At 42.6% G+C, this 12,707-nt stretch overlaps 1 protein-coding gene across 1 annotated transcript in view; it reads left to right on the forward strand.

Annotated features, from left to right (window-relative positions):
• LOC140201766 (putative aminopeptidase W07G4.4) overlaps positions 1 to 12,707 on the forward strand; it is a 73,844-nt gene that overhangs the window by 34,714 nt on the left and 26,423 nt on the right. Inside the window, exons 4-6 of the mRNA XM_072266396.1 lie at positions 1,012 to 1,077; positions 5,922 to 6,004; positions 9,994 to 10,102. Of these exons, the coding sequence (XP_072122497.1) occupies positions 1,012 to 1,077; positions 5,922 to 6,004; positions 9,994 to 10,102 (258 nt within the window). The remainder of the gene's footprint in view (positions 1 to 1,011; positions 1,078 to 5,921; positions 6,005 to 9,993; positions 10,103 to 12,707) is intronic.

The following is a 12,707-nucleotide window of genomic DNA, read 5'->3' on the forward strand; positions in this document are numbered from 1 at the left end:
AAAGATTCCCAACCACACAGCAATGACAGCACCGAACGGGCGTTTCAGAAATTTCTCCAAATGTTCCTCTGTGCTTTCACGTCCATTCTCCATCAAATCAGAATTGTCTACGGCCCCTATTTATCAACTAATGAATGATGACCATAGATTCAAATGCCAGCCTAATTAAAGCTTGACTCCTTAACCAGAAATTGACAGGTCATCTCTGTATTTGAGTTTAAGTCAGGCTGGGTGTTGAAAAGTAAACAAAAAGTGTCTTGGCATGTGTTAGATTAGCCAACGCCCATAGCTTTATAAAATATGCCTGTGTTGAAAGGTTGGGGATCATTTGAAAGTTGAAGGCAGGGGTGCCTAATGGTTGGGGTAAGTGAGCTTGCTGTCTTCTTGGACTCAGGATGGGGTAATTGGCATAGCAGGAAACTGTCGGCCTTTTGTATTGGGTCTGGTACAGCTCAGGTTTTAATTCAGTATTTCAGCAGACCTCCTGCTGAGTGTCACGAGGTTAATGAGAAATTCAGCAACTTTCTCAATGTAGGTGTAAAGTTCAACTGCTGTTAACTTTTTGAATCAAAGGCTTGTTATGTCCCTCTACTCCTCCTCCTCCTCCTCTTCTTCGGCTGTTGGCACCCAGCTTAATGTCACTCTACTTCTCTCTGCCTCAGTAAAGTAGCTGGCATATTCAAGAACCTCACCCATCTGGACATTCTGTCTTGTCCTCTCTCCCATCAGGCAGAAGATACAAAAGTCTGAAAGCTCATATCACCAGGCTTAAGGACAGTTTATACTCGGCTGTTATGACTATTAAATGGTTCCTGAGGGCAATAAGTTGAATTCTTGATCTCACAATCTACACATTATGATCTTGCACCTTTTCTGTAGCTGTTACACATTGTTCTGCCTCTGCTCTGAGTAATGATTTAATCTGTATGAATAGTTTGCAAGCAAGATTTTCACTATCTTGGTACATGTGACAATAATAATGCTTTAATGTGACTAAATTCTGTCTTCCAGATCGATGCTTCAGTGGAACAGGAAGTGGTGTTGGTCCATGATGTTGGTCTTCCGGGGTCTAGATTGGTGAGTATATTAAGGGTGTAGCAATATTTTCTTTCTGTACAGTTGCAGATAATTAGACCTCCTGCATGAAGATACAAACTGTAGACTTGTGCTAATATGTTCCATAACTCAAATGTGGTTAAGTTCACCCACTATTATTATTGTGTTCTGTATACAGAGCTTGCTTGTTTTCCTTCTCCATAAGACATTGGAGCAGAATTAGTCTGCTTCACCATTTGCTCATGGCTGACTTATTTTCCCCTCCCAACCTCCTTTCCTCAGGGGACACCTTCCGGATAGAAAACCTCTCCAATTATTTCATTTTCTTGATGCCTTCTACTTGATCTTTTAGTTTTGGCTTGTGTTATGGGATCTGCTGGAGCCTGTAATGTAGAGTTTGGAACTCAGAGAAAGGATCCAGCGCTCTGCTGTGTTTGGAGGAGCTGCCTTGTGGAGATTAGACATGGGCGGGGGTGGAGCAGGAGAAAAAGGACTGAGGGCACAAGCTGACTGGGGAAAAAGACCTGCTGGGTCATAAGCGATTCCATCTCGAAGCGGCGAGGAAGATTTAAGCATTGAGGTGAATGCAGTGAGGGTCAGCAATGGCTCCCAATGGAGATGGTCAGCAGGCAGATCGGTAATTGCTCTTTCTATGGAAGGGCTGAGTTTGTGTGGCTGCTCAAAATGATGTTTCTGATATTTTAAGATTTATCATAAAATCCTAAAGGGATTGGACAGGCTAGATGCAGGAAGATTGTTCCCGATGTTGGGGAAGTCCAGAACAAGAGGTCACAGTTTGGGGATAAAGGGGAAGCCTTTTAGGACCGAGATTAGGAAAAACTTCTTCACACAGAGAGTGGTGAATCTGTGGAATTCTCTGCCACAGGAAACAGTTGAGGCCAGTTCATTGGCTATATTTAAGAGGGAGTTAGATATGGCCCTTGTGGCTAAAGGGATCAGGGAGTATGGAGGGAAGGCTGGTACAGGGTTCTGAGTTGGATGATCAGCCATGATCATACTGAATGGTGGTGCAGGCTCGAAGGGCCGAATGGCCTACTCCTGCACCTATTTTCTATGTTCCTATGTGATTAGTAGATTGTATGTTGGCTTGCTTCAGTTTTAATTTTTTGTGTGAAAGGCGGGAAGCTTGGGGGTTTGGTGCTACATCACTGTTCTTTTCTGCGAGTAAGGGGGTTAATAAATTGCTGTTTTTTTCTGCGAGTGAGAGGGTCAGGGATTGTTATTGCTGTTTTTTGCTGCGAGGAGGAGGGATTGCAGGGTTATAAGTTTTGTTCCTATTTTGTGGTGGGGGGGTTGATGTATTTTCTTTCATCAACACCCATTGTCTTTCTCTTTGTAATAGCTACCTGGAGTAGACAAATATCAGAGTTGTATTGGACATGCATACTTGGACAATAAAAATGAACATTTAAAACTTGGGCCACCTTGCTATCACCTTTGACGCCCTCACTAATCAAGAACCTACCAACCTCCATTTTAAATATACCCAATAACTTTGCCACTTCAGCCCTCTGCAGCAATGATTTCCACAGATTCACCATCCTCTGGTTAAAGAAACTCCTCCTCATCTCTGCTGTAAAGGGATGTCCTTATATTCTATGGTTGAGCCCTCAGGTCCTAGACTCTTCCCCTTTTCATCTTTTAGTTCAAAAACTGCAAGCTGTTTCTTAATGGAGCACCTGATGTTATATGTCTTCTAGTGGCTCTGTGGGAAGTTTGGTATCTATTACTACTTAAATGAGGTGCTAGGTCTACACGGAAGGGGAATCACACAACATAACCATTGGGTGGGTTGGAATGAAACTGCATTATTAATTACTGATAGCATCAAACTTCAATAAAAAGTGTACACAATAAAATTTTGCAAAATTTACATGAGAAAATAATATTAAAATAGAGGCACTCCTAAAGTATACTCTTTGGCATATTTCCTGTTCATTTGGAAATGACAGTGGTGCTGATTTGATTTTGGGGAATGGAGTGCTTATAATAAGTGTTTCAGTGATTGGAATATGTTTGGAATGGTTATGGAAAAGTTCTATTCGATGTTAGAGTAGCTACTTGAAAGAGGGATTGTTTTAATATTGTACATGGGCATCTGGTTCAGCTATGTTGCTGGTCAAACAATGAGACTTAGATACACGGTACCTTCCCGGGTGTACAGAAGAAAGCAGGTTAAACCATGAATTTTCTGGATGACTGAAGGTATTGAGAATAAAATAGAAATAGATGTTTGTGAAAAATATATATTTCAGAGAACAATGTCAAATGCAAAAGTGGAAAAAAAATCCTAAAACAGTGACTAGTATGTAATATAGATGAATAACTTAAGGGGACTCAAAACTTGAGCTTCCTTTAACTGTTCAGATATTTGTAATACAAGAGGAGATGTAGATAAGCTTAAAAACGTTTCAAAAACTGAAAAGCAAAGCACCAGCTCCAAACAGCTATGAAATTACTCCCGCAGTTCTAACACAGGAAATGTGGCAATCAATTTTTACACAAAAAATGCTGACAGATGCCTCTAAACCAGTACTTTAGTAGCACTCAAAATAGAAAAGTTGCCCGATCTATGTGAGATGTACCTTCGCTTACAAAAGGAAGTAAGAGTAGAGATTGTGAAATCATTCAGCTTGACCAACGAACTGGAAGATCAGAATTGTTTCACTTCTTGACAAAGCTAGGGTTTGCTAAGACAGTCAGAGATGATGAGCTGGCATTAGATAAGGTACCCCACGCAAGGCTTATTGAGAAAGTAAGGAGACATAAAATCTAAGGGGGCATTGCTTTATGGATCCAGAACTGGCTTGCCCACAAAAGGCAAAGAGTGGTTGTAGACGTGGAGGTCGGTGATTCAGTGGTGTGCCTCAGGGATCTGTTCTGGGACCCCTACTCTTTGTGATTTTTATAAATATCCTGGATGAGGAAGTGGAGGGATGAGTTAGTAAATTTTCTGATGACACAAAGGTTGGGGTGTTGTGGATAGTGTGGAGGGCTGTCAGGGGTTACAGCGGGACATTGATAGGATGCAAAACTGAGCTGAGAACTGGCAGATGGAGGTCAACCCAGATAAGTGTGAGGTGGTTCATTTTGGTAGGTCAAAGATAATGGCAGAATATAGCATTAATGGCAAGACTCTTGGCAGTGTGGAGGATCAGAGGGATCTTGGGGTCTGAGTCCATAAGACACTCAAAGCTGCTACGCGGGTTGACCCTGTGGTTAAGAAGACATACGGTGCATTGGCCTTCATCAATCATGGGGGATTGAGTTTAAGAGCCAAGAGGTAAAGTTACAGCTATATAGGACCCTGATCAGACCCCACTTGGAGTAATATGCTCAATTCTGGTCGCCTCACTACAGGAAGGATGTGGAAACCATAGAAAGGTTGCAGAGGAGATTTACAAGGATGTTGCCTGGATTGGGGAGCATGCCTTATGAGAATAGGTTGAGTGAACTTGGCCTTTTCTCCTTGGAGCGTCGGAGGATGAGAGGTGATCTGAGAGAGGTATACAAGATAATGAGAGGCATTGATCGTGTGGACAGTCAGAGGCTTTTTCCCAGGGCTGAAACTGCTAGCAAGAGAGGGCATAGTTTTAAAGTGCTTGGAAGTAGGTACAGAGGAGATGTCAGGGGTACGTTTTTTACGCAGAGCGTGGTGAGTGCGTGGAATGGTCTGCTAGCTGCGATAGTGGAGACGGATACGATAGGGTCTTTTAAGGGACTCCTGGATGGATACATAGTGCTTAGAAAAATAGAGGGCTATGGGTAAGCCTAGGTAGTTCTAAGGTAAGGACGTGTTTGGCACAGCTTTGTGGGCTGAAGGGCCTGTATTGTGCTGTAGGTTTTCTATGTTTCTATAACAGATTTCATGACGTACAAGTTGATAATAAAGCTGATTCTGATTCACTTTGGAGGGGGAGATATTTAAGTCACTATGGATGTAAAGGGACAGAATGTTTGCTTCTATGCAAATTGAGAGGACTTGCAACAATAAGGATATGAAACTGAAGATGGACAAAGCTAAAAATTATGGTAGCCAGTTTTTCATTAGATTAAGTGTATGCACTGCAATCTTTGGGAACTGCTATCAAACTACTGCTGTAGTTTTAATTTCAGGAAAAGGGAATCAAAATCAAGAGGGAAAAGGTGAGAAGGGAAAGTTTTAAAAGGAATCTGAGGATCAGATTCTTGAGAGGATGGAGTATATAGAGTTGCCAAAGGAAGTGGTTAGGCAGATATAAGAACATTTAAAAGGCATTTGAACAGGTACAGGGACAGGAAGGATTTAGAGGGATATGAGCCCCAATGCTGGCAAATGGGACTAGCTTAGACGGGCATTGGGTTGGGTGTGGATGAGTTGGGCCGAAGGCCTCGTTTCTGTGCTGTATTACTGACTCCATGAATCTGTTTGGGATTGGACATGAGTTTGTGGTAATTTGATGTGAATAAATAAGCCGAGTTTATAACTGTGATACAAGTGTGAATTGTCTCATTTTGGTAGGAAGGTTAAACGTGAGGTACATAAAATAATTGTTTTGGTTTTAGTTCAGAAACATCCTTGGAGATACTTTTACATTGTTGAAGATGGAAAATTGAAGGCAGAGTGCAAAATGGGGAAATTGTACTAAACCTAAGTTTCTATAAAACTCAGCTGGAGTCCTATATTCATTTTTGGTTATCATACTCAGACCTAATAGAGTGCAGGAAAGATTCGTTGGAATGTTGCCAGGAACAAAGGAACCAATTAGATAATGAATGCTATCTTTGAGCAGTTCTGTTATAAAGGAATATCACTGAATAAAATTCCTCCAGCATGGTAATTGTAAACTCCCTGAACTTTATAGATCTTTGCACCAACTGGACCACTCAACAGGGATTATGATGATGTGCGGAGATTTAGCGATGCAGCTAACAGTGGCATCAAGCGGTATGTAAGCATATCATGAGCAGTCAGTTTTCATTCATGTTCTGTATCTTCAATTCCCTGTAAAACATTGGGCCTCCTGCTGCTCTGAGGTTAATGAACTTTAGTAAAATACAGTGTCTATAAAAAGTATTCACCCCCTTGGAAGTTTTCATGTTTTGTTGTTTTACAACATTGAGTTACAGTGGATTTAATTTGGCTTTTTTGACACTGATCAACAGAAAAAGACTCGTGTCAAAGTGAAAACAGATTTCTAAAAATTGATCTAAATTTATTACAATTATTAAACACAAACTTTGCATATCTGGATATTGCACTTTTCCCCTATTCTTTACAAAACTGCTCAAGCTCTGTCAGATTGCATGGCAAATGTGAGTGAACAGTCCTTTTCAAGTCCAGCCATAAATTCTCAGTTGGATTGAGGTCTGGACTCCGACTTGGCCACTCCAGGACATTAACTTTGCTGTTTTTAAGTCATTCCTGTGTAGCTTTGGCTTTATACTTGGAGTCGTTGTCTTGCTGGAAAAGTAATCAAAGTTGTAGTTCTCTTGCAGACTGAATCATGTTTTCCTCCAGGATTTCCCTGTATTTTGCTGCATTCGTTTTACCCTCTACCTTCACAAGTTTTCCAGGACCTGCTGCAGTGAAGCATCCCCACAGCATGATGCAGCCACCACCATGTTTCACGGCAGAGATGGTGTGTTTTTGATGATGTGCAGTGTTCGGATTTGCCAGACAGAATGTTTAGTCTGATGGCCAAAAAGCTCAAATTATGGTTTCATTAGACCATAGAACCTTCCAGCTGACTTCAGTGTCTCCCACATGCCTTCCAGCGAACTCCAGCGGAGATTTCATGAAATGATTCACACATACAACAGTGGCTCTCTTTGCCACTCTCTCGTATGCTGCGACTGGTGAAGCACCCAGGTAACAGTTGTTGTATGCGCAATCTCTCCCATCTCAGCCACTGAAGCTTGTAACTCCTCCAGAATTGTTATGGGTCTCTTGATGGCCTCCCACACTAGTTCCCTTCTTGCACAGTCCCTCCGTTTTTGAGGACGGCCTGTTCTAGGCAAATTTACAGCTGTGCCATATTCTTACCATTTCTGGATGATTGACTTAACTGTACTCCGAATATTCAGCGACTTGGAAATGTTCTTGTATTCATCTCCTGACTTGTACTTTTCAATAATCTGTTTATGGAGTTGTTTGGGGTGTTATTTTGGCTCCATGGAGTAGTTTTTGCCAGGATACTGACTTGTCAGCAGTTGGACCTTCCAGATACAGATGTATTTTTGCTATCAATTGAAACACCTTGACTGTACACTAGCGATCGCCATTTTATTTCTATGTGACTTCTAAAGCCAATTGGCTGCACCAGTAATGATTCGGTGTTATATAAAAGGAGATAAATACTTAAGCAATCAATTATTTCATGTTTTATATTTGCAATTAATTTAGATCACTTTTTAGAGATCTGTTTTTATTTTGACACGAAGGAGTCTTTTTCTGTTGATCAGTGTCAAAAAAAGCCAAATTAAATCCACTGTGACTTGTGTTGTAAAACAGTAAAACATGAAAGCTTCCAAGGGGTGAATACTTTTTTAGGCACTGTATATCCGGTCCTTAGAATACCTTCTAATAACTTTCCCACTACTGATGTCAGGATCACCAGCCTATAATTTCGTGGTTTATTCTTGGAGTCTTTCTTAAACAACAGAACAATATTAGCTATCCTGCAATCCTCCAGCGCCTCACTGAGGCTAAGCATGTTTTAAATATCTCTGCTAGGGCCCCCGTAACTTCTGCACAGGGTCTCCACAATAATAATTACATTGAAACTCAAATAGTATTATGATCACTAGATGAAAAGTGTTCCCATATACAAACATGTCACCTGCATGGTTTCATTCCCTATGAAGTGATTTAGTATCGCTCTCACTAGTTGGGATTTCTATGTACTGATTAAGGAAACTTTCCTGAATACACATGACAAGTTTTTTCCCATCCAGCCCTTTTACAGTACGGGAGTCCCAGTCAATATGTGGAAAGTTAAAATCACCAACTGTCATAACCTTGTTTCTTGCAACAGTCTGCGATCTCTTTACAAATTTGCTCTTCTAAATCCTGCGGACTGTTGGGTGATCTGTAATATCACATTAACATGGGCATAGCTTTCTTATTCCTCAGTTCTACCCATAAAGACTCACTAGCTAAGCTCTCCAGTCTATCGTGGCTGAGCACAGCCTTGACATTTTCCCTTCTTGTAATGCCACCCCACCTCCCCCTTTAATCCCTTCTGCTCTATCACCATCTAAGATAACAGAATCCCAAAACATTGAGCTGTCAGTCCTGCCCCTCCTGCAACCAAGTCTCGCCTATGGCTCAATGTCATAATTCCACATGCTGATCCACGCCCTAGGCTCGTCCACCTTTTCTGCAATACTTGTATTAAAATGTATGCTGCTCAGAACATTAATCCCACCATGCTTAACCGTTTGATTCCTGACCTTGTGTGTAGGCTTTACAACATCTTTCTCCACAACCATTCCACTATCTGTTCTGATGCTCAGGTTCCTGTCCCCTGCAAATCTAGTTTACCACCCCTCCCCCCCCACTGCCCCAGTGCAACACTAGAATATTAGACCCCCACCAGTTCAGGTGCAAACACTCCCTTCTGTGCAGGTCCACGTTCCATGGATGAAGGGCCAGTAATCCAAAAATCTGAAGCCCTCCCCCCTGCACAAACTCTTTAGCCAAACTGTATAATCTTCTTATTTCTGCCCTCACCAGCATGTGACGTGGGTAGCAGTCCTGAGATTACAACCCTGGAGGTCCTGTCCTTTAGCTTAGCACCTAATTTCCTGACCTCACTTTGCAGGAACCCGTCACCCCTCCTACTCACGTCATTGGTACCGATGTAGACCACGACCTCTGACTGTTCTCCTCTCACTTAAGAATACTGTGGACTCAATCCCAGATGTCCCTGACCCTGGTACCTGGGATGCAAGAAACCATCCAAGAATCTTGTTCTTGTCTACAGAGCCTTTTCTCCCCCCTCCCCACTCTGTTTCCCTAACCAACAAATCCCCAATCGCTACAGCTCACCTCTTCTCACCCCTTCCCTCCTGAGCCACAGAGCCAGACTCAGTGCCGATGATCTGCTAATTGTGACTTCTCCCTGATAGGTAGTGTCCACCACTCCCCTCCCTTCCACCCCCTCTTTTTCCCCCCCCCTCCCCAAACGGTATCCAAGGTGGTACACGTATTATTGAGGAGAGCGGCCACAGGGGTCACTGTGCTGGCTGCCTGTTCCACTTCCCTCTACTGACAGTCACCCAAGTACCTGCCTCCTGCAACTTAGGGGTGACTACCTCCCTGTAGCTCCTGTCTATCACCTCATTCTTCTGTATCAGCTAATGTTCATCCAGCTGTAGTTCCAGTTCCTTAACATAGTCTTTAAGGAGCTGCACTTGGTGCACTTCATGCAGATGTATTTCTCTGGGAGACTGGTCTCCCAAAGTTCCCACATCTTGTACAAGGAACATAACGCCAACTCTGGACCTGTTCTTAGCACACTAGCTGTGTACTAACAGAAAAAAAAACACATACTGGAAACTGAGAGCCTATGTCTGTTCTTGCCAAAGCCAGACTACTCTTAACACTGCCCCGCTCCAATAATGATCACTCCACTTAACGCCTCCTTTCTTTTAATTGGTTCAAATAACTCACTCCTGATGAGACTTGTGGTTTCCAAATGGCTCCCGCCCTTGCAAGATGTCACTCTCGCTCGCTACTTCAAACATTGACTGTAATGGCTGGTACATTTTGTTGTGAAGTCCAACATATTTCAAAAGGAATTTTGTGTTGTATCTCCCTCCGCCATTCATACTTGCACTGTAAAAGTGAGACAGTTGTTAGTTCCTATTAATGATTCACACTTCATGAGGTTAGCAACATGTATGAAACTTTCTTTTGATTCTGTTCCCCAGTGCTCTGAAGGCTGGCATGGTAAAGCCCATTCTGGTGTGTCCCCCAGAAGGATTGTTCAAAGATGCTTCCTTGGTCACTGTGCTTGGAGCTCTACATGCTTTGTATGTTGTAAGTACAGCATTTAGCTGAATAATTTTACACCATTTGTTGTTAAGCCAAAAGATGGTATCATTAGTTTGCAGTTGTTCTATCAGGAAGGATTTACCTCTAAATGACTTTCCTCCATCAATGAACTCCACAATTCTGTTCCCAGTCAGAACTGCATAAGGAGGAAGAAATTGGTTACTCTTTGCTTGTAGGTTAAAAACAAGATGCTGGTGGTACTTGGTGTTATTTTGTAACTTCAAAACATTGAATTAATTCAAGTGAAACACGGGAATCCAAAACTGCAGGTGTAGTTTGAGGTGCCACAGATCATGTGGTAGAGTGATGTATGCAATTGACATATTTTTGCATATAAAGCCCATAATTATTTAAACAAACAAGAATGCTTAATCAGATATGAGAAAGTCTGCAGATGTTGGAAATCTAAAGCAACACACAAAAAGCTGGAGGAACTCAGCAGGTCAGGTAGTATCTTTGGAAATGAATAAACAGTCGATGTTCCAGGCCGAGACCCTTGTTCAGGACTGAGAAGGAAGATGCATGAATAAAATGGTGGGGGGAGTGGAAAAAGGTTAGCTGGATGATGATAGGTGAAGCATGGTGGGTGAGAAAGCCCAAAGGCTGGAGAAGAAAGAATCTGATGGGAGAGGAGAGTGAGCAATAGGAGAAAGGGAAGGAGGAGAGAACCCAGTGGGAAGTAATAGGCAGATGAGAATTAGAGAAGGGTCAGAGTGGGGAATAGAGGAGGGGTGGGGTGAAATTTATTCATCAGAAGGAGAAATTGATGTTCATGCCATCAGATTGGAGAGTAGCCAGGTGGAATGTAAGCTGTTGCTCCTCCATGCTGAAGGTGGACTCCTCTTGGCACAAGAGGCCATGGATCGACACATCAGAATGGGAATCAAAGTTAAAATATTTGGCCACTGGGAAGCCCCATTTCTAGCAGATGGTTCAAAGGTGTTCAACGAAGCGGTCCCCCAATTTACAACAGATCTCACCACTAGAAAAGGCCGCATTGGGTGCACCAGACACAATAGACGACCCCAGCAGATTTGCAGGTGATGTGTTACCTCACCTGCAATGAATGTTTGGGGCTCTGAATGAATGCAAGGGAGGTGGTATATGGGCAGGTGTAGCACTCAGGCTGTTTGCAGGGATAAGTTCCTGGAGAGAGATTAGTGTGGAGGGACGAATGGACAAGGGGATCATGGAGGGAGTGATCCCTGCAGAAAGCGAGGAGGGGTTGGGGAGGTAAAGATGTTTAGTGGTAGGATTTCTTTGGAGATGCCAGATATTGCGAAGGATGATATGTTGGATGTGGAGGCTGATGGTGTGGTAGATAAGGATAAGAGGGACTCTTACTATTATGGGAGCAGGAAGATGGAGTGAGCGCAGATGTACACGAAATGGAGGAAATGTGGGTGAGGGCAGTATCAGTAGTAAAGGAGGAACGGAAAGCTACGTCCTGGGAACAGATGTGGTGGAGGCAAAGAAACTGTGAGAAAAGGGAATAGCATTTTTATAGGAGTTAGAGTGGGGACAGGTATAGTCGAGGTAACCATGGGAATCAGTAGTTTATAAAGGATATCTGGTTGACTTTGTCTCCAGAGGTCAAGATAGATCAAGAAAAAGGAGGAGATATCAGAAACAAGAGAAAATCTACAGACACTGGAAATCCAAGTACCGCGCACAAAATGTTGGAGGAACTCAGCAGTCCAAGCAGCATCTATGGAAAAGAGTGCAGTCGATGTTTTGCGCTGGACTAGAGAAAACAAGATGAGGAATCAGAGGGTGAGGGGGGGGAAGAAACGCAAGGTGATACGTGAAGCGGGAGGGGTGGGGGATGAAGTAAAGAGCTGGGAAGTTGATTGGTGAAAGAGATGCAGGACTGGAGAAGGGGTAATCTAATAGAAGAGGACAGAAGGCCATGAAGAAGAAAAAAGGGGAGGAGCGCCAGAGGGAGGCGATGGGCAGGCAAGGAGATAAAGTGAGAGAAAACCTCCTCTGTACTCTCTCAATTTTATTGACATCTTTCCTATAATTCAGTGACCAGAACTGTACACAATACTCCAAATTTGGCCTTACCAATGCCTTATACAATTTCAACATTACATCCCAACTCTTATACTCAATGCTCTGATTAATAAAGGCCAGCATACCAAAAGCTTTCTTCACCACCCTATCCACATGAGATTCCACCTTCAGGGAACTATGCACCATTATTCCTAGATCCCTCTGTTCTACAGCATTCTTATGAAAAATGTGAGGTGCTACATTTTGGTAGGACTAATCAAAATAGGACATACATGGTAAATGGTAGGGCATTGAAGAATGCTGTAGAACAGAGGGATCTAGGAATAATGGTGCATAGTTCCCTGAAGGTGGAATCTCATGTGGATAGGGTGATGAAGAAAGCTTTTGGTATGCTGGCCTTTATTAATCAGAGCATTGAGTATAAGAGTTGGGATGTAATGTTGAAATTGTATAAGGCATCAGTAAGGCCAAATTTGGAGTATTGTGTACAGTTCTGGTCACCGAATTATAGGAAAGATGTCAATAAAATTTAGAGAGTACAGAGGAGGTTTACTAAAATGTTGCCTGGGTTTCA

This window comes from Mobula birostris, chromosome 8 (assembly GCF_030028105.1).
Source record: "Mobula birostris isolate sMobBir1 chromosome 8, sMobBir1.hap1, whole genome shotgun sequence".
In the NCBI taxonomy this organism is placed as follows: Eukaryota; Metazoa; Chordata; class Chondrichthyes; order Myliobatiformes; family Myliobatidae; genus Mobula; species Mobula birostris.